Consider the following 22,429-nt stretch of genomic DNA (forward strand, 5'->3'; position numbering starts at 1 on the left):
TAAAAAGTTATCAAGGATACAGTAAAGATATACTGGACTGGAAATCTACCAGCAGTACGATACACAAGATATCACTTGATACAGATACTGGACTGGTACAATATCACATAACTCTTATACCCCACAAGTTACCAGCAGAACGATTTCACACAAAAGTTATCCTCTGATACAGATACTGAACTGGTACATAACTGATATCAGACAATACACCACGTTACCAGCAGTACGATACTGGACTGGAAATCTGCCAGCAGTATGATTTACACAAAAGTTACATTACTGATATATATAAAAGAAAAGAAAAAGATATCAGAGTTATCTTTAACTCTGATATAGCACAAAAAGCTTATCAGAAGTACATATCAGATTTAAAAAAAATTTTGACAGGCGAGCTCTCCCTCACTCTGTGTTCTGAACTTAATGGGGTACTCTGGAGGAAAACTTTTTTTTTTTTTAATCAACTGGTGCCAGAAAGTTAAACAGATTTGTAAATTACTTCTATTAAAAAAATCTTAATCCTTTCAGTACTTATTAGCTGCTGAATACTACAGATGAAATTATTTTCTTTTTGGAACACAGTGCTTTCTGCTGACATCATGACCACAGTGCTTTCTGCTTACATCTCATCTCTGTCCATTTTAGGAACTGTCCAGAGCAGCATATGTTTTCTATGGGGATTTTCTCCTACTCTGGACAGTTCTTAAAATGGACAGAGGTGTCAGCAGAGAGCACTGTGGTCATGATGTCAGCAGAGAGCTCTGTGTTCCTAAAAGAAAAGAATTTCCTCTGTTGTATTCAGCAGCTAATACGTACTAGAAGGATTAAGATTTTTTAATAGAAGTAATTTACAAATCTGTTTAACTTTCTGGCACCAGTTGATTAAAAAAGTTTTCCACCGGAGTACCCCTTTAAATTAAAACAGCTGCAGTCAGTCACTTGTGACTAGAACTTCTCTGAAATTGAGACCACACAGCGGGGAGATTCCCTGTCATTAGGACTAGTCCTAGAGGGTTGACAAATACCATCTCCCAGGCTCCCACAAAAACTGCCCAAAGGACACAGATGAGATACATTTATAAAGAAATCAGCAGACTAACCGTGTTCCGTGCAGTTGATCAGGCCCCTGTTTGGACAGTTCTGGATCGCCCTGGACGGCCGGGGGTGTCGGCCCACCAGACTTGGCTCTTTCCTCGAGTGTGGTCCAGGAATCAGATCCCACTTCTGACACCAAATGTTAAGGCTGGCTGTGGTTTAGGCCTTAAAATGTGCGTGACTGCCGCTGTGTAGAGTGTCAACACAAGAAATATACACCAGCCAGACAAAAAGTTGGTATAAAACTCTTTCTCTGCAGGAAGCTCAGGAGCTGTCCCAAAGAGTTCTGTGAGTTCTGTTTATTACACGGAAGTAGTGCTGGGCGGTATGACCTAAAATTAATATCACGGTATTTTTTTTTATTATGGCGGTATCACAGTATTACCGCTCTCCTACACCCCCCAACCCCCCCCCCCCCCCGTGTTAGCTACACATGTCATCCCCGACTCTCCCGCACTCACCCCGCCTCCTCACGGGTCTCACCGGCTGATGTCGGCCGGCAGCTGCTTTTCATGGAGGGAGAATTCTAGTATACCGCCGGGGATGGAGCACGTTACACGGAGAGGGAGCGCGTTACACGGAGAGGGGCGCCGGTTACAGGATTCTCCGATCATCACGCACTGAGTAACAAGCATGTGCCCGGCTTCCTGTCATGCCCGTACACTCTGGAAACTGCCTCTATGGTTCTGGAGGACTGTCAATGCTCCAGAACCATAGATATAGTTTCCAGAGTGTACGGGCATGACTGGAAGCCGGGCAAACGCTTGTTACTTGCTCCGGACGCCCTGCTCATGGTCCGGGAAAGGTGAGGGCTCTGCTAGCTGGGCTCTATAATTAATTCGGAGTGTGGGGGAGGGGCCTGACCGGTATAGCGGTATGGGCAAAAATCCATACTGTGGGGGGAAAAAAAAACAGTATCCGATATGAACCGCCCAGCCCTACACGGCAGTACATTAGTTTTTACATTTGACAAAAAAGGGAGGTTAGTTATCACGTCAAAATCATCATGTTATATTTTGATTGGTTATTTGACCATTGCTTCTGTATATATATTAGCATATTTAAGCATTCATTTCTTTCTTGGCCATAGTTCACTTATGTTGCCCTCTCCCTCTTCTACTGGAAAATTCCGGATTTCTCTGTCCTTCTGCACAGTCTATATTTCTTCAAATATTTTGTCTTCCAACTTTCAGCCTCTTCTTATCTTACTTCTTCTGGCCTCATCCCAAGGTCCTCTTCTTAGTTATAAGCAAATAGCAAGCTGATATATAGGTTAAGGGTAGGTAAAAAATATCTTTCTGCAGCCATGTCATATAAGTATTAATATATTGATCAGTCATCAGAATCATTTTAATCAATTTAAAAAACCTGAGTTAATATAAAAGAGTCTGCTTGAAATGTTTGGTAATAAGCTGGAGCAGCAGCCATAAAAAGTGTCTTGGTTTTTTGAAGGGCCTGTCTGTCCATTTATTTCTAAAACAGACCGTTGATTTCAGCAGAAACAATTAAAAGGGTACTCCGGTGGAAAACATTTTTTTTTTTAAATCAACTGGTGCCAGATTTGTAAATGACTTCTATTAAATAATCTTTACCCTTCCAGTACTTTTTAGCAGCTGAATTTCATTTTTGTCTTGTCCACAGTGCTCTCTGCTGACACCTGATGCCCGTATCAGGAACTGTCTAGAGCAGGAGAAAATCCCCATTGCAAACCTATGCTGCTCTGGACAGTTCCTGACACACACGGACAGATGTGTCAGCAGAGAGCACTGTGGACAAGACAAAAAAAAATTAAAAAAGAAAATAGTTTCCTCTGTAGCATACGTAGCATACAGCTGCTAAAAAGTACGGGAAGGGTAAAGATACAAGGACGGTAGGCGTGTCGGACTGCAAATCTCGTAATTCCTTACTGTGCTGTGGCTTCCAGCGCTGCATTCAATGTCTGACTGCAAGCCCTGTAATGTCTTTATGTGCTGTAGCTTCCAGTGCTGCGCGTGGTCCTTGTGAGCAGGTTAGACGGGCAGGCAGGGGTATGCCCGGATGTTTCTTTGTATGAAGATGTCCGGTGAGGTGTTTGTGAGGCGCAAGTTTTTTTGATAGACAAGATAGTTGCAGGAGAGTGATGGCAGGGACAGTGATTCAAAGTGATATAGTGCAGTAGTATTATAATTTCATTAGCTGGACGAGTTTCAAATTTCTTACTTGTTTAATAACTGTTTTCCTTAGTGCCACAAGAAGAAAATAAGCATCTTCAAGAGATGGTAAGAAAGGAGCAGCAAGAATGCTTAAGTGAAAAGGTAAGGAACACTTACAAAACTAGCCTTGTGTCTTATTGAGTGCTATAACACTTTCCCTCTGCCTAAAATATGGCTGCCTAGTTTAACTTCAAATGCATGTTGTCCTATTTAACCTTGTGCAGGTGAGAATACAATTTTTTACAAATAGCTTAAATAACTTTTCTTGCATCCTTTCAAAGATAGGATGCAGTACTGCTGGTAGACTTCCAGTCCGGTATCTCTTTACTGTATCCTTTACAGGAGAGGGAGGGGTGTGTGTGTATGCGAAGCCAGACTAGACAGACGTCACGTGGACTTGTCTTACGATGGTGGGGGCTAGGTCTCAGTGAGGACTTTGCTACAAGACAAGGTGGATCTGAGAATTAACTTCTTTCTCTCACTCCCTGCATGTAAGTGACAGCTGAAAGAGGGGAACTGCTCTATATAGCTAATGAATGATATTTAGACAAATAAATAGGTTGGTGAGAGGGAAAGTATGGGCTACGAGTTTAGTTACCCAGAGTTCCCCTTTAACCCCTAACGACAACGGAAGTGAATGTATCCTGTACATGAATTGAGCAAAATTACAGATTTTTGGTCCTATCACATTAACCCCCTCAACGACCACGGACATAAATGTACGTCCTGGTGCGGAGGTACTTTGCGCACCAGGACGTACATTTACGTCCTGTACATGACCACGAGCATCGGAGTGGTGCTCGCGTCATACACTGCAGGTCCCGGCTGCTATCAGAGACTTGCCGGTAATGGCGGACATCAGCAATCGCGCTGATGTCCACCATTAACCCCTCAGATGCTGTGATCACTACAGATGGATGCTGCCAAGGGGATCCAATCATCTGACATGGCGGCCGGAGGTTCCCTCACCTGTCTCCGGCCATCTCCAGGAGTCTTCTGCTCTGGTCTGCTCGATCTCAGACCAGAGCAGAAGATCGCCGATAACACTGACCAGTGCTATGCCTATACATATCACTACTGACGTGGTGTCACAGCGCACCGTGATCCATCCATATTTGCGTGGGGACTGAGCTAAAATCTCCTCCTCTGGCTCTGAGCCAGAGGAGGAGATTTTAGCTCAGTCCCCACACAAATATGGATGGATCACGGTGCGCTGTGACACCACGTCAGTAGACGGTGTCAGAACAGAGTGCTGTAAACAGAGCCCCGTGATCAGGTTCATCCATGCATAGAATGCAATAAAAATTATTACAAATAGGGACTGTAATTTTAGCATACACTGCCACTTAGTGGATATTTTGAGCACACAAAATTATTATTTGAAATTATTAAAAGTTAAGTTTTAGACCGCAGAGGGTCTCTATTCAGGGTTTCCCTGAGGGGATGCACATCCCCAAGGTTGTTGTTCAATATATAAGTGCCCGTAGACCCTCTAGGGGGTATTTGTTAATTTATTTTAATCATATTGACCCACAGAATAAAGATAATGTCATTTTTACCATAAAGTGTACAGTGTAAAAATGAAACCCTCCAACATTTGCAAAATTGTTGCTTTCATTTAAATTTCCTCACTAAAAAAAAAATTTGGGGGTTTGCCGTACATTTTATGGTAAAATTTGAGGTGTCATTACAAAGTACAATTGGTCACGCAAAAAATAAGCCCTCGTGTGTTGTTCTGTGGATGGAAATATAAAAGAGTTATGGATTTTAGAAGGCGAGGAGGAAAAAACGAAAACGCTAAAATAAAATTGGCCTGGTCCTTAAGGTGAAAATGGGCTTGGTCCTTAAAGGGGTACTCCGCCCCTAGACATCTTATCGATCTGCATGTAATGACGGGCAATACAGGGGCCGGAGCATCGTTACGTCACGGCTCCGCCCCTCGTGATGTCACGGCCCGCCCCATCCAATACAAGTCTATGGGAAGGGGGCGTGGCGGTCATCACGCCCCCTGCCATAGACTTGCATTAAGGGGATGGGCCATGATGTCACGAGGGGCGGAGCCATGATGTCACGCTGCTCCGGCCCCTGTATCGCCCGTCATTACGCACAGAGCGAACTCGCTCTGTGCAGTAATGATGGCGGGGTGCCGCAGCGGCGATCCCCGGGGTCCCAAGCAGCGGGACCGCGGCGATCTAACATCTTATCCCCTATCCTTTGGATAGGGGATAAGATGCCAGGGGCGAAGTACCCCTTTAAGGGGTTAAAGGAGTACTCCGGTAGAAAACATTTTTTTTCTTTTTTCATTAACTGGTGCCAGAAAGTTAAACAGTTTGGTAAATAACTTCTATTTAAAAATCTTAACCCTCCCAGTATTTATCAGCTGCTGTATGCTACAGAGGAAGTTCTTTTCTTTTTGAATTTATTTTCTGTCTGACCAGTGTTCCCTGCTGACACCTCTATCCATGCCAGGAACTGTCCAGAGCTGGAGCAAATCCCCATAGCAAACCTATCCTGCTCTGGACAGTTCCTGACATTGACAGAGGTGTCAGCAGAGAGCACTGTGGTCAGACAGAAAAAAAATTCAAAAAGAAAAGAACTTCCTCTGTAGTATGCAGCACCTGATAAGTCCTGGAAGGATTAAGATTTTTAAATAGAAGTAATTTACAAATCTGCTTCACTCTCTGGCAGTAGTTGATTTGAAAAAAAAAATATTAGTTTTTCAGTGGAGTACCCCTTTAACAGTCATCCATGTGATCTAGATGTGAAGTGAGCGAGAAGTGCTGAAAGTGAAGTATGTTTATCTGTTTGTTTGTTTATGTTCGTTTGTAATGGTGTGTATGCCACTGGCCTGAGCTCTGTGGGACCACCAATACATCTTAGGGCCAAATCAGGATGCTGCACTCAGTGGCGTTGCTAGGGTTGGTGTCACCCAGTGCGGTAGAAAATGGTGTCACCCCCATACATTCCCCCCCCTCAGTAGGTTTTTAGCTTATTGTGACAGACACCACTGTTGTAGCGCATTGTGAGAAATTCCAGTATAATAATCAGATATACCAGCTGCCACAGAATGGGAAAGTGTTAAAGAAGTTTTCACCATTTAAATATACAGCTCCCAGAATTACTTAAAGGGGTACTCCGGTGAAAACCTTTTTTCTTTTAAATCAACTGGTGGCAGAAAGTTAAACATATTTGTAAATTATACAATGAAAGAGAGGTAGCGTGCACTCACCGCGGGTAAACAGCTGCAGGCCCGAGGTCCGGGATCACCACGGCATAGATGGAGACGAGGCCGGAAGAAGGACGTTCCTACGTCCGAAACAGCCGGCGTAGCCTCTGAGTGCCCCTTACCGTCTCCGTCTATGCCGTGGTGATCCCGGACCTCGGGGATGCAGCTGTTTACCCGCGGTGAGTGCACGCTACCTCTCTTTCATTGTATTGTTTGATACTTTATCTAGTGTGTGCACCCCGCAGGTGCTGCGTTGTTACTTATCGGGTCCGGAGGCTGCCAGTGTACACCAGCGGTATTGTATATCTGCATGTTTAGCTGCACGGTGTGCTCTCTCCTCCTCCAGTGGCTTAAGGATATTTGTAAATTACTTCTATTAAAAAATCTTAATCCTTCCTGTACTTATTAGCTGCTGAATACTACAGAGGAAATTCTTTTCTTTTTGGAATGCTCTCTGATGACATCACGAGCACAGTTCTCTCTGCTGACGTTATTATAATAATAATAACACTTTATTTATTGTCCTTAGTGGGATTTGAACCCAAGTCCCCAGCACTGCAAGGCAGCAGTGCTAACCACTGAGCCACCATGCTGCCCTTAGCATACATCTGCTATGCATGGTTGCTAAAATGCACAGAGATGTCAGCAGAGAGCACTGTGCTCGTGATGTCATCAGTGTTCCAAAAAGAAAGGAATTTCCTCTGTAGCATTCAGCAGCTAATAAGTACTGGAAGGATTAAGATTTTTTAATAGAAGCAATTTACAAATATGTTTAACTTTCTGCCACCAGTTGATTTAAAAGAAAAAAGGTTTTCACCGGAGTACCCCTTTAAAGGGGTACTCCACTGGAAAACATTTACTTTTATATCAACTGGTGCCAGAAAGTTAAACAGATTTTTAAATTACTTCTATTTAAAATCTTAATCCTTACAGTACTTATATAAGCTGTTGTATTCTCCACAGGAAGTTGTGTAGTTCTTTCCAGTCTGTCCACAGTGCTCTGTCTGTCCATGTTAGGAACTGTCCAGAGCAGGAGAGGTTTGCAATGGGGATTTGCTCCTACTATGGACAGTTCTTGACATGGACAGAGGTGTCAGCACAGAGCACTGTGGTCAGACAGAAAATAAATTAAAAAAGAAAAGAACTTCCTGTGAATCACTTATACAGCAGCTAATAAGTACTGGAAGGATTAAGATTTTTAAGTAGAAGTAATTTATAAATCTGTTTAACTTTGTAGCACCAGTTGATTAAAACATTTTTTTTCCAGTAGAGTACCCCTTTATGCAGTGGTGAGGTTATGCTGGGAGTTGTAGTTTCAATCATCATAACTGTAGAACTGACAAGTGACTACAGCTCTGATAGGACATAGAGAGGAGACTATACAATGATATCAGTGACTACAGGTGACGTCTTCTATATAGTCTTCCCTTATCTAATTCAGATGGTACATACCGCCTGGTCCAGCTAAAACTTCTCTCTGCAGAATGTGACGCCCAGACGTCTCCTTACTATGTCAGCGCATTCTCATCCTCTATATGAAAACAATTATTATTATAAACCTGCCAGACACTGTATCCTCTAAATATAATACTACTATACACTATACTCTTTGATTATAAACCTTCCATACACCGTACCCACTGAATATACTACCACACACTGTACATTCTGAATACCAACACATACTTTACACTCTGAATATAAATCTGCCACATACTGTACCCTCTGAATATAAATCTGCCACACACTGTACCCTCTGAATATAAATCTGCCACATACTGTACCCTCTGAATATACCGCCACACACTGTACCCTCTGAATATAAATCTGCCACATACTGTACCCTCTGAATATACCGCCACACACTGTACCCTCTGAATATACCGCCACACACTGTACCCTCTGAATATAAATCTGCCACATACTGTACCCTCTGAATATAAATCTGGTGGTGTTGCTAGTTGATAATGGGTTTGCTAGTACTGGGGAGGTGTTGCTGGAGGATGATGAGGGTGCTACTGGCCATCCCCCCTGGCAGTATCACCCCCATCGTCCATCAGCAGGATCATCCTCCTGGCAGGAGCACCCCCATCATCCACCATCAGGATCTGCTGATGGAGGTGCTGCTGCTGGGGGGGGGGGTTGCTGGTGGATGATGAGGGTGCTACTGCCAGGGGGGGGGGGGAGCATTAGGTAGGCAGAAGTTCCCCCACTTAAGGTAGGTAGCAGTTCCCCCACATTAGGTAGGTAGCAGTTTCCCCACATTAGGTAGGTAGCAGTTTCCCCACATTAGGTAGCATAGATTCCCCACATTTGGTACCAGTTACCCCACATTAGGTAGTAATTTCCCCACATTAAGTAGCATAGATTCCACACATTAGGTAGCACAAATTCCACACATTAGGTAGCACAGATTCCACACATTAGGTAGAAGTTTCCCCACATTAGGTAGCACAGAATCCCCACATTAGGTAGCAGTTTTCCCACATTATGTAGCAGCCTTCGCACATTAGGTAGCAATTTTCCAACATTAGGTAGCAGTTTCCCCACATTAGGTAGCATAGATTTCCCACATTTGGTAGTAGTTTCCCCCCATAAGGCCGCAGGTTCCCTTGCATGTTCCCCACAATAGGTCAAAGTCTCCCCACATTAGATCGCTGGTTCAAACAAACCCCCCCTCCCCCCACACAAAAAAAAACACAGACACACACACACACACAGATAGATAGAGAGAGAGACACACACACACACACACACACTCACAGAGAGACACACACAGAGTCACACAAAGACAGAGTCATACACAGACAGAGAGCCACACACAGAGATTGTGACAGACACACACAGTCACACACACAGAGAGACACACAGTCACACACACACACACAGACAGTCACACACAAACAGAGAGAGACAGACACTCACTCACCCATTCAGCGCAGCGCTCCTTCTCTCCGGTCGCTCTGCGAGTGACGTCACGTCCTCCTGCGCCGGCCCTGCGGAGGGACGTCGGACCGGCGCAACAGAACACGTGGGGGCGCAGGCCGGTTCACTGTGCAGGTGACGGGGGGGGTGCTAGTACGGAGACAGGCAGCGCAACTGAGGACCGACGGCGTACCTGGTGTCACCCCATCAGGATGGTGTCACCCGGTGCGGGCCGCACCCCGGTCGCAACGCCACTGGCTGCACTGAGCCTGCTACAGGACAGGCAAGGAAGAGATGCAGTGGAGAATATCCCTTTAAGTAGTAGTAGCCTTGCAATGGCCTTAACATTAAACTTACAATTCCACAGGCAGTACCATTCTGAGGCACATGCTATCGGTTGAAAGATCCAGCTGATAAGCCTATACATTTGGCACTGATAAGTAAGTTTGTAAATCAGAGCATACTATTGGTGTATATAGAGGCAACGGCAAACCCTAAGCTTTATGCAGTCACTGGATGTATAATGGCACCTCTTTGCAGCATTGTTACATGTGCTTTGCTAATCAAATCCTGTCCAGAGGAAAAGTTGCTGAGTTACCCATAGTAACCAATCAGATTGCTGTCCCTTTTGTAATTATCGATGTACCTGCTGCTACTTCTGCTTCTGTGCTTGCTTCATAGTTGGAATGCTGCTTAGTATGTAAATGCACGTCCTGGTGTAAGTTTTACTTGGAATGCTCATTTCTGATAAAAAGGCCTGATCGCATCTTTTATACCATCCAAAAAAATCACCTATCTGCCTGTGATTGGCGCTCTTATCAGAAGCCCATCAGCCCGTGGAAAAGGGCCTTTAGTCTAATATGGCAAAATCAAGCACAGGTCTTAGGCTAAAATATAGTAAGTTACATAATCCAGTGATAAACGTGAGCATAAGTCACCTTATTTCTGTAGAGAATTTTTTTTTGAATTTTTACAATAATCTTCCATATTTTTCCTCCCCTATCCACCATTTGGAACTCAAGGGAGAAAAGAACTCCCTTCTCCTTTCCCATGTTAATTTATCCACCCAGGCATCCCAAATGTATTGAAAGCCATAGAGATTTCCAGTATTTACAAAGTACCAATGCTCATCAGTTATCATCTTACGCACCTGATTATTGAATTCTGTTATTGAGGGAATTTTGGCAGACATCTCCTTTCTTTCCATTAATAACCTAATTCCCAAAAAAAAAATTCTCAGTATGAATTTTTTCTTGAATTTTCCTGCCGTTTTATATTCTACCATATCCAAAATCCTAACTTTTTTTTTTAGTTCATGGGCAGTCAAAATCCATATGGAGGAATCCCATTTCTTCTTTTCCACATCTGATACACTTATATTATACACGCAGTCCTTGTCTAAGATGAATAAATCAAAAAAAGTATCATCAATAATAATGTAAAATTGTCTACTCTCTCCTGGATTTGTTCCTATATCTGTCAATGCCTGATGCTAAGCATCGTGCTCTTTTTTATCCCTATGTCCAGCATAAATATTTTTTGTGTGTGTTCTTTCCTTGCTCACTGTATGTAAGCTCTGTGAGGCAGAAAATGGGTGTTCCCTGGCAGAGGTGATGTCACCTGGAACCTTGCTGGGGATCACTTCTTCCCTCTGTGTCCTCTCCTGTCGGGAGCGTGTACGGCTAGTGCAGCCAGGTGTGCCAGGCAGGAATGCGTTACATCAGCTCAGCTTGTTCTCTTGCCAATCTTGAATGAGACAAAATTGAATGAGAGCTAGAATGTGAATATGAAGTTTTGGCAGATAAAGTAGATAAGGAAGGCAGGCACGCATTTTTGGTGATTATGGAAAAAAATGTTGTCCTATTTCGAGATTAATGAGAGAACAGTGGCTAGAATCTGTGTCACAATAATACTTTCTTTTATCAACTGGGATTAAATTACGTATACTTTCTCTGGTTTTTATTCATAACCTTAAAGACTGAATTCCTCTCCAACCCAGTTATGTTTGACACCAGTATCCACATATATGTGCACAGACAGGCACGGGCCCCAATGACTATACTAACTACGTTCAGGTAATTACACGAATGTATGTGTTTTGACTTGGTCTCAAAAGCATGATGTGTACAACCCCCTATCTATACCTTCTGGAAATTACTCTAACATAATGACGAGATGACTGCATTTAGGCTGTGAAAGTCGGTGGGGGGGACCCATGCCTGTCCATGCATGTATATGTCAGCATCCCATTTTTTGACATGTTGCCAACATATATGTTCCATGGTGGGCACAATTCTGACATGAATGCGACCTTTCTTTAGTATTGTTATTAGCTATAAGACTTGCTGTGATGCTGCAAACTATTACTGAGATACACAGATGCAAACAAAAGATGGTTATTGGAAAACACTTGATGATGCAGCAGTTAAAGGGGTGTGCTCCGCCCCTAAACATCTTATCCCCTATAAGGGATAAGATGTCTGATCGCGGGGGTGAGTCCGGGCACTGGGACGCCCCATAATCTGATTCACGGAGCAAACTCCTCTCTGTGCCGGAAGATGGGCTACCACTGCTCCTTGCCAGAAGACGAGCGACCACTGCCGCATGCCCCCTCCATTCATGTCTGTAAGAGGGGGCGTGATAGCTGTGTACTAGCTGTCATGCCCCCTCCTATGGACATGAATGGAGGGGGCATGGGTGATACCCTAAGCTTCTGTGTTCAGTATGTCCGCAGTGCTTGCCCGGAGATCGCGGGGAATCCCAGCGGCCAGACATCAGATCAGACATCTTATCCCCTATTCTTTGAATAGGGGATAAGATGTTTAAGGGCGGAGTACCCCTTTTAAAGCATTTTTATTCATGTGTGTTGGGATACCCTTTAGGCTAGTCGAACTGCAGCATGACAGCTAACGAAAAAGAATGTGGCTGCGTTGTGACCCTGAAGACATGACCAAAAGTACATCCTGGATGGATTTTTGGTGACTTTCAGGTCAAAGTTAAGCAACTTTTTCACAATGTAACCACATTCACTTTTATTAGCTGTGATTCAGGTAGTGAGACACACATTGCATGGCCAGATGTTTCTTGGAAAATCTTGTGTACTTTTGGTTACATATCCTTGAATGTTTGTGTTCTGTGTCATAAATTAATAGTGAGAAATATCTCTCTCTAACAGGCATGTGAATACAATAAGAATATTTTAAAACCACGACAAGAAGAAAAACTTAAAAAGCTAGAGGAGCGCTTTTACAGGATGACAGGACAGACGTGGAAATTAACTGAAGGCTATACACTTGGTGTGAGTAAAGAGTTTAGACTCCGTAGGGACACTGCTTATAAAGAGTGTAACATTATCATTAAACAAAAAGCAATTGTAATAATCTGTGCTTTAGTTTTAGGGATTATTAAATAATCCTTTTTTAAGGCTGCAACAGGTTAGTAAACTAATGATGCTCATTTATATAGATGGCTGGACATGATGGATAAATGTGTAAAAGCTTGGCAACAGTAGTGAGTACACCCCTGGAAATTTCCATATTGGGCCCAAAGTGTCAATATTTTGTGTGGCCATCATTATTTTCCATCATTGTCTTAAGCCTTGAGCATGGAGTTCACCAGAGCATCACAAGTTTCTACTGGAGTCATTTTCACAGAGCTGTCTATTTCCCATAGGCAACCTCTGGAATATGATGCAGAGTATGTGCACTCTACTTCTTTGGTTGACCATGGTGAATCCTGTTTCGAGTGGAACCTGACCTGTGCAACTGCTGTTTGGTCATGCCCACCATGCTGCAGCTCAGTTTTAGGGTCTTGGCAATCTCTTGTAGCCTAGGACATAATTATGTAGAGCAACAATTTATTTTTACATTTTTTTTTAAACCTCAGAGAGTTCCTTGCCATGAGGTGCCATGTTGAACTTCCATTGACCAGTATTAGGTAATGTAAGAGCAATAATACCAAATTTAAGACACCTGCTTCCGAACACTTGAGTCACATAACACTTGGAAGGGAGAATGACTAATTGTGTTGAGTTATTTTGAGGGGACACACTCACTAAAGGTTGTGCTTTCACTACTTTACATTGTAGCAAAGTCTTATTCAGTGTTTCACATGAGAAAATATACAGTGATATGTACAATGCATATCATATAAACTGTACATATAAGGCCTATACTTCCTTTAAAAACCCTATTAATCACACGAGTGAGACATTATTTAGGGCACTGATCTAAGGCAAAAGTCTTCCTTTTCTTCAGGAGTTAGATGGTCATCCGTGTGACTCTGCAAGACCAAACGATCATGTGGAAACTGCAAATAAAGAAGCCATAAGGAAAAGAAAACTTCCAGAGCATGTCAGAAAGCCCTTGCTACAGCATGAGCAGCCACAGCCTAAAAAGGTATGTTCATGAGTCTTAGTGCTGAGTGCTCTAGAAACAGGTCTTCGAGATGGTTTGGTCCAGTCAAATAAAGCTGTTCATGGGCATTAGATTTGTTATCAGCGAATGCAAACATCGAAGGCTGTAAACCTGCCCTTAACATGACAAGTGCACAAGTTGTTGGGAGAGATCTAATGCACTGTAATAAACCCTGCATCCGTGGCTTCTAGATGGGAGTAGGATAGGTTTTCACCCTATGGGGGAAATTTCTTAAAACCTCTGCAGCAAAAAAGGTGACCAGTGACCCATAGCAACCAATTAGATCGCTTCAGAGACCTTTTTAAAAATGACAGAAGCAGTCTAATTGGTTGCTATAGGCAATTGGTCAACTTATTCTCTGCACAGATTTCGATACATCTTCCCCCAAAGATGCATAACTTTTCATTGTACATTGATAACTCATATTTTTTATATGGAGCTAAAAAAAAAAAGTCAGACATCACTTGTTCCACTGATGAAAATCTGCCACGGAGAGCCCACTCCTGTTCAAAGCAGGAAACATGCTGCTATTTTGCAATTATATCCTGTATAAATGGACCCATTGAAAGAAATTCTGCTGCCAAAAATCTGCCCAGGACAGCCTGCAGAGAGCCCGCCTCCATTCAAACTAGCAGCTGTGAGATCACAATTAAATCCGCCTGTTTGAACGAGCCCAAAGTGGATGTTTACATATGCATATTATGCTGCAGATTTTCCTACCCATTTAAATCAGTGGGTAGGAAAATCAGCTGCAGAACATCTGCAGAAAAATACGCATGTGTAAACGTACCCTAAGGGTCTATTTACATGTACAGATTTGATGCGCAGGATTTGTTACTGCAGATTTGAAGCTGTGCTCAGTCATTTAATTTACATTGAGATCTGCAGCAGAAAATCTTGCGCATCAAATCTGAGCAGGATACTGTACTTGTGAATGTACTCTTAGGGTACGTTCACACATACAGGATCTGCTGCATATTTTCGCCGCATATTTTGGGCAGTTGATTTTGCTACCCATTGAAGTTAATGAGTAGGAAAATCAGCTGCACAAAATATGCAGCAGATCTTGTATGCGTGAACATACCATTAGGGTGCATTCACACATGCATATTTTCTGCTGCAGATCTGCAGCAGATTTGCTGCCACAGATTTTGCTGCCCATTGACAGCAGCAGAAAATACGCACGTGTTAACGCACCCTTAGGGTACGTTCACACGGACGGGTTTCCCGCTGCGTATTTGAAAGTGGGCGGGCTCTTCTCGGCTGTCCGCAGCAGATTTTCTGCGGCGGAATTTACGCTGCGGAAAATCCGCCACAGCCCCTACTGACTTCAATGGGGCTTGCGGCGGATTTTCCGCAGCTTAGATCCCGCCGTGGAAAATCTGCTGCGGACAGCCGAGAAGAGCGCGCTCACTTTCAAATACGCAGCAGGAAACCCGCAAAAAAATCCGCCCGTGTGAACGTACCCTTAGGGTCCGTTCACACATGCGTATTTTTGCTGCCCATTTGGCTTCAATGGGTAGCTAAATCATCTACAGCAAATCTGCAGCCGCTACAAGCAGACACACTGAAGCGATGTGCGAGTTGCTGCGCATGCGCGGTGTACTCGCACACATCGCCGCCTCTCCCCCAGCTCTATGAGCTAGGCCGAGAGCTGCCGCGATGTGCGAGTATACTGCGCATGCGCACGGCAACTCGCACATCGCAGTGTGTCGCTCATCCCAGGCACCTGTAAAGGCAGCATACAGCGGTCCTTCAGCGGCGGATCCACAGCGTAATACGCGCTGGGGATCCGCTCATGTGAACATACCCTTAGAGTGCAACAGATGATGCAACTTCTGCTCAGTTTTACCCATGTGATTGAGATTATTCAGATGACCTTTGTCAGGGAGTGAAAAGCTGGAGCTGGCAATAGGACATGTCAGTAAGGTTTTCTTTTACTCATTAAATAAGAAAAAAAAATGCCTAAATGAACATTGCTTTATATTAAAAATAAAAAGGTTTCTTTAAATGGGCAGCACTGAATTCACTGTTTGTTTTGATAGGTTATCACTCTACCTGAAGAACCCAGTAAATCAGAGGAAGGTGTAAGTATCCTTTTTTTACATTGCAAAATAATGAAGGCTTTTATGTCACAAGCAGATCACCCCCACTGAACTGGTGGGGATTGCTTATAGCTTTTATACTAATAAAGTCAAAGTGAAGTTTTATATGTTCGTCTTTACAATGGAGTCAGTATAGTCTACTTTTGAAGTACAGTAAGATTCCACCCATATATATGTTAGTAAATCTACTAATTATAATATTGACTTTTTGTAATTTGTTACATTTTCACAAAAGTAACGAAAGGATAAGCAGCCACTTTTCAAGACTGACAGCAGTTGTGAAATTCTGTCATGTTCTATAAGCAATTAAATGACAGATTACATTTTTTTTCATCAGTTACGTTATTCTAATAAGTGACAAGCAATATGGCTGCGCTTCTTGACCCATATTTGAAAAATGCCTTCAAGAACCTACAAAATGCCAGAATCTCTGGTGGAAAAAATGGCTACTGCTGTAATATTTCTTTACTAATTTCATAAGTGTAATGGTTTTCAACTAGCACATTTTAGGGTTCTTTTTTGCATTGGCATGTACACTTGCATGTTGATTATCTACGGCATACTAAAAAAGTACAACACCATTAGAGTCTCAGGTCAGGATCTTACTCGATCATAGCAGCATCGCAGCACACATCGTTTCAGGGGTACACCACCCCCTAATCTAGATAATCATGTAAAACAGTGGCAATTTCTGACTATTTAACCACCTAGATGCCTCAGTCAATAGTGAATGCACCATTTAGGTGGTTAATCAGAGGGACCTTGATACCCCAATGGTCTTTGAATACCCGATAAAAAAAAAAAAGTCCACATTCATATAAGTGCTAAACACTAAAATATTGTGTTATTTATCAGGCACACTGACTGTAATAAAGAAATGACTAGTGCCACATAAAATTTTTACAAAAAAAAATGACCAGACATTTTTTTTAAACACATTTGGTTTTAAAAGCTCTAAAGTTTCTTGTTAAAATGCTGTGTATATATCATTAAACCCCAAAAAACAATGGCACAATATTTTTTTCCAATTCACACCACCAAATAGCAAAAAAAAAAAAAAAAAAAAAAAAAAAATATATATATATATATATATATATATATATAGAATGGTCAGCTTCATTGTGGATTGTGGTCATAAATCATCTTAGAAGTTAGTCCAGGATGAGAAATAAGGGGCAAACAGCCTGCACTATGTTAAAACAAGGAGGTTGCAGAAGGGAAATTAAGCAAAATGTGTAATAAAGACCTATGGAGAAAATTGGGTTTTCTGAGAACAGGCTATGAATTTTTCCAATATTGCATTACCCCTTTTAAGCCCTGTGCAATTCTGAGGGTTTATAGAGTCGTAAAATGCTTATATATGTAAGCTCTAATATGATACATTGCTATAGGTAAAATCCATTCTGAATAATCTACATCCAATGCCGGGTGAGTAAAATATATGGCAAAGTATCAGGCTATTTTTTTAATGCAAATGTATTGTTATAGATCAGGAAAAATAAATATATTCATATCTGCTGTAAATTGGGACTATGCTTATCATACACAGTTGCCATAGCTGCTGATTCCTAAATGGCTTTAAGGTAAATTTAAAGGGGTTGTTTAGAGAAAGGAATAACCTGTGTATGGTGTCAACAAGTATAGTAAAGCAACTTACAAATATAATGTTGTTAGGTAACCTGCACAGATCTCTCCAGATCAGCTATACTTGTAGCTGGTACATCGCGTCCCTTCTCCCTTATTTCCTCCTGTCTGCTGAAAACAAGACCGTTAAATCAATGGTTTGGTCCTTAGCAAGCATTAGGGGATGTGGAAGCAGGGACAAGTGCTCTGCTTCCAGACAGGGTGACGTGATCTGTGCAATATGGCTAATAACATTATATTAGTACGTTGCTTTATTGTACTTTTTGACACTATACAGTACAAGGGTTGTTTATTTCACTGGACAATCCTTTTTAACTACAGAGCAGTTACACATTTTCATTGGGGTAGATATAGACACTTTTTTTAGTGTTGGCCCACTGTAGTCTTTGCTCTTTACAGATGTTACATACCAGTTTTATCACATTTCTTTTCTATAGGTTGTGACCATAGCTTTACGGTGTCCCAGTGGTCGTGTATATAGAAGAAGATTTTACAAGTCCTGCAGTTCTCTTGTAAGTGCCTTTAGGTAAAACAGGTATTAAAGGGTTTTTACCACAAAGATAAATAGGTCTCAACTGGTGCACTACGTAAAATTGAACAACAATGTGCTAGAATTTCTGAAAATGTACTGTAATAATTATATACATATATATAATCTCCCATGTGCCTTCTTTTTCCCTGTTGCCCTTGGTTATGACCATCCTAGAACATCCACTGTGACACTCAGGCATGCTCAGTTCAAATGCATATTGCTAGTTAGTCTCTACTGTGTAGGCAAGCAGGGAGGAGTATGGGAAAGTGTGTCCATAGCAGGGTCACAGCTCTGAGATACCCGGAAGTGATTAGATCCATAAGGGAGAAGAACAGTACAGGGATGTTGTCATTTAACCCCAAAAAACAATACACAACAAAAAGCACATTGTGTCCCTTTACATGTATTTACCATCTCTGGATGCTGCTGCGTTAGACTTTGGTGTAAAATATTTACTTTGAGATCATTTTAATAACTGTCTCACATGAAGTTTGTAAACAGGCATGCACAACCTGCTCCGACGGTGTGTCTCCCAGTACTTCAGAAAGACGTTGCTGTTGCCGAGAGCAGTATTTTTCTTTTTCTTGCAGGAAGTTTAGGAAGATACATGTGTGCACTCTCTGATGGATCACACTTGTATCTACCATGTAAATATAAAGAGAAGCAATGCGAGAGTACAGTGATCCTTGAAGCTACAATGGCCTCAGGTTACACTATTTTCAACATACAATGGTCTTTCCTGAAACATTGTAACTTGAAACCGTACTCAACATACAATAAACAGTAATTTTCAAACAGAGAATTAGAAAGCGACAACTCACCAGGGTAAATCGTCAGTACTTTATTTCTATCATGTTAAAATATGTAAAATGGCAGCGAGGAGGGAAGAGGAGGAACGGATAGACGAGGACGGCTGTAGCTACTTCGCACGCATCACTGTATCTTGATACTGTACAATAAACAGTCCTGATCAGTGTAAATGGCTGGAAGATCTGACCAGAGTGGGCATTTCACTGGTAACCCCCCCCCCCCTCACCCCCTTTATTATTGAAGCATGCACTCATTTGCTGTCTAGTAGCGCCTCCCTACCAGATAGGGTGGTACTGTACTGTTTTTTTAACCGTGTCAGGGCTATTTGCTCCTTTAGACTGTGTACTGTACAGTAGAGCTTTGCTTCAGGATTAAGATCCTTCGGGACCCAATAAAAACCTCTAAAATGCCACAGGGGGTTGATTAAATGACACAAGGGGATAATAAAATGGCACAGGGGGGAAGAGGGGGGGGACCTTTTTCTAAAAGCTGTGACCAAATGTTTGCGGGAGCAGGTGGGATTGGACATGTGGGAGCGAAAAACACACACCTTGCAGGAGCGGGCGGTAATGGTCAGAAATCCAGTGAGAGCGGGATTAAGAACACAGTCCCGCGCTGTACTGTACAGGACCCTGAAGAAGAACCTGCAGACTATGTATAGTCATTTAGAGCTTCTAGTATCTGTTTCTGACTTTAAAGTGGTACACAGGTGGAGAGAAAAAAATGTAAAATCAACTGGTGCCAGAAAGTTATACAGATTTGTAAATAACTTCTATTTAAAAATCTTAATCCGTTCAGTACTGTATGATCCAGAAGAAGTTGTGTACATCTTTCCAATCTGACCACAGTGCTCTCTGCTGACACCTCTATCCATGTCAGGACCTGTCCAGAGCAGGAGAGGTTTGCAATGGGGATTTGTTTTTTCTCTGGACAGGTCCTGACAGGGACAAAGGTGGCAGCAGAGAGCACTGTGGTTAGACTGGAAAGAACTGCAAACTTCCTCTGGAGCAATACACCAGCTGATAAGTACTGGAAGGCTTATGATTTTGTTAATTTACAAATCTGTTTAACTTTCTGGCACCAGTTGATTTGAAAACCTTTGTTTTCCACCAGAGTACCCCTTTAGGGTACAGTCACACGTACAGGATCCTGCGCAGATTTGATGCGCAGGATTTGTAACGGCCGATTAGAAGCTGTGCTCAGTCCTTTAGTTTACATTGAAATCTGCAGCAGAAAATCCTGCGCATCAAATCTGCGTATGTGTGAACGCACCCTTAGGGTCTATTCACACGTACAGTATTCTGCACAGATTTGATGCGCAGGATTTGAAGCTGTGTTGAGTCATTCAGTTTACATTGAAATCTGCAGCAGAAAATCCTTCACATCAAATCTGCGCAGAATACTGTACATGTGAATAGACTATTAATATGTAAAAATACTTTATCTACCGTAAATGTTATCTTGTAATAGGCATAACACATTGCATTTTATCCAGAGCTCCTTTAAAGGGACACTTTTTTTTTTGTCAGAATTTTCTTTTTCACATATTGACATGCAAAATTTGACTATTGTCTGTAATAGTTTTTTTAATTGGGTGGTTAGTTTTTTAATACTATTTCAATGTTCCTGTTTGTCATTCATTTCCTGGTTTGGCTCTTTCTCATGCTACCAAAGCACGTAGAGAGGAAGCCAAAGATTATTGCCTTCTAGTAGCCGGAGCAACTGAATGGAGTTGATGACCATGAGAGCACCACTATTCATTATCCATACATACACCATCCCAGCTAGAGAATAGTATGGTTGGGCTTCTATACAGTTATGCTTTCTATCACACTGCAGGCTTTCTGTATTTTTTTATCTAACCAATTTTTGTTAGGATTTTGGTAAAACTGCTGCAAAAATTTAGCTATTTAACTTTGATACAATACAATTTTGGCCACAATTTTGCTAAAATTCCAGAAAAATCATATCAAGAACAGTCCCGTGTGAACCATACACTGCAACTCTACGCACTCTCATACCCTTAAGTCCTGGATGTAGAGGGGGGACCCTTTAAACCGTTTATTTTAAAGGGAATCTATCAGCTCATATCAGGTGCAGATCACAGCATGTTTCTAGAGGGGAAAAAATTACCCATACTTTTTAGTTTGCGGATTGCTGTTTATAAAGTTGTCATTGGTGGTGCTGAGCTGCAGCAGCACACCTCCTCCCTCCCCTGCATGATTGATGTACAGGTCTATGACATAAAGGGCTGGAAGCAACTAAAGTAGGGCGGGAGGAGAGGAAGGAAGTGTGCTGCTGCAGCTCAGCACCACCAGTTTGACTCTTCAGCTGCTAACAAAAAGGCTTTTTTTTTTTTATAAATTTGACAATCTATATATTTAAAACTCAACGTGTGTGTGTGTATGTTCCAGCATCACGTCCAAACGTCTAAAGATAATAACATGAAACTTGGCACACATGTTACTTATATGTCAACAACAAACATAGGATAGGTAATTTAACCCTTACCCACCCCTATTTGCCAGGGTCAGGGTTTTTGTTTAAAGTCCCATACAAGTCTATGGGAAACATATGTTACTGCATAACTTCCAAACGGCTGGAGATATTTCGATAATACTTGGTCACATGTTACTTATATGTCCACTTAAAATATAGGATAGTTGATTTAACCCTTAACTACCCCCATTCGTGAGGGTCAGGGTTTTGGTTTAAAGTGCAAATCAATGGGAAATGTATGTTCCCACATAACTTCCGTACGGCTGGAGATATTTCAATACCTGGTACACATATTAAAGGTCGGGATAGGAGGTCAAGATAGGAGGACGTAATAGGAGGTCGGGATAGGAGGTCGAAATCGGAGGACGGGAAAGGACGTCGAGATAGGATGACGGGATAGGAGGACGGAAGAGGAGGTCGGGATAGAAGGACGGGATATGACAACAATATATGAGGTCGGGATATGAAGTCAAAAGCTTCCTCCTTTGTTTATTTTCCTCCCCAACAAGGATTAGGAAGGAAAAACCGGGCAACGCCAGGTACTCTGCTAATATATATATAAAACATGTGTGCCAAGTTTCATGTTAATATTGTTAGCCGTGATGCTGGAACATACATTAACACACACATTGAGTTATATCTCTCTCTCATATATACTCAATGTCTCTCTCTCTCCTCTCCCCCCCCCCCCCCCTCTCTCTCCTCCCCCTCTCTCTCCTCCCCCTCTCTCTCCCCCCCCCTCTCTCTCCCCCCCCCCCTCTCTCTCTCCTCCCCCCTCTCTCTCTCTCTCCTCCCCCCTCTCTCTCTCTCCTCCCCCCTCTCTCTCTTCCCCCCCTCTCTCTCTTCCCCACTCCTCCCATCCTCTCCCCCCCCCTTCTCTCTCTCTCTCTCTCTCTCTCTCTCTCTATCTATCTCTATATATATATATATATATATATATATATATATATATATATATATTATAAAATGAATATGAGAGAGATATAACT

The 22,429-nt window shown here is 42.3% G+C and overlaps 1 protein-coding gene across 1 annotated transcript in view; it reads left to right on the top strand.

The window, feature by feature from the left end:
- The window catches only part of UBXN8 (UBX domain protein 8), a 68,224-nt gene that overhangs the window by 28,106 nt on the left and 17,689 nt on the right, over positions 1 to 22,429 (top strand). Inside the window, exons 3-7 of the mRNA XM_056569382.1 lie at positions 3,316 to 3,386; positions 12,611 to 12,733; positions 13,692 to 13,832; positions 15,896 to 15,937; positions 18,037 to 18,111. Coding sequence (XP_056425357.1) covers positions 3,316 to 3,386; positions 12,611 to 12,733; positions 13,692 to 13,832; positions 15,896 to 15,937; positions 18,037 to 18,111 — 452 coding nt within the window. The remainder of the gene's footprint in view (positions 1 to 3,315; positions 3,387 to 12,610; positions 12,734 to 13,691; positions 13,833 to 15,895; positions 15,938 to 18,036; positions 18,112 to 22,429) is intronic.

Source organism: Hyla sarda, chromosome 1 (genome assembly GCF_029499605.1).
Source record: "Hyla sarda isolate aHylSar1 chromosome 1, aHylSar1.hap1, whole genome shotgun sequence".
In the NCBI taxonomy this organism is placed as follows: domain Eukaryota; kingdom Metazoa; phylum Chordata; class Amphibia; order Anura; family Hylidae; genus Hyla; species Hyla sarda.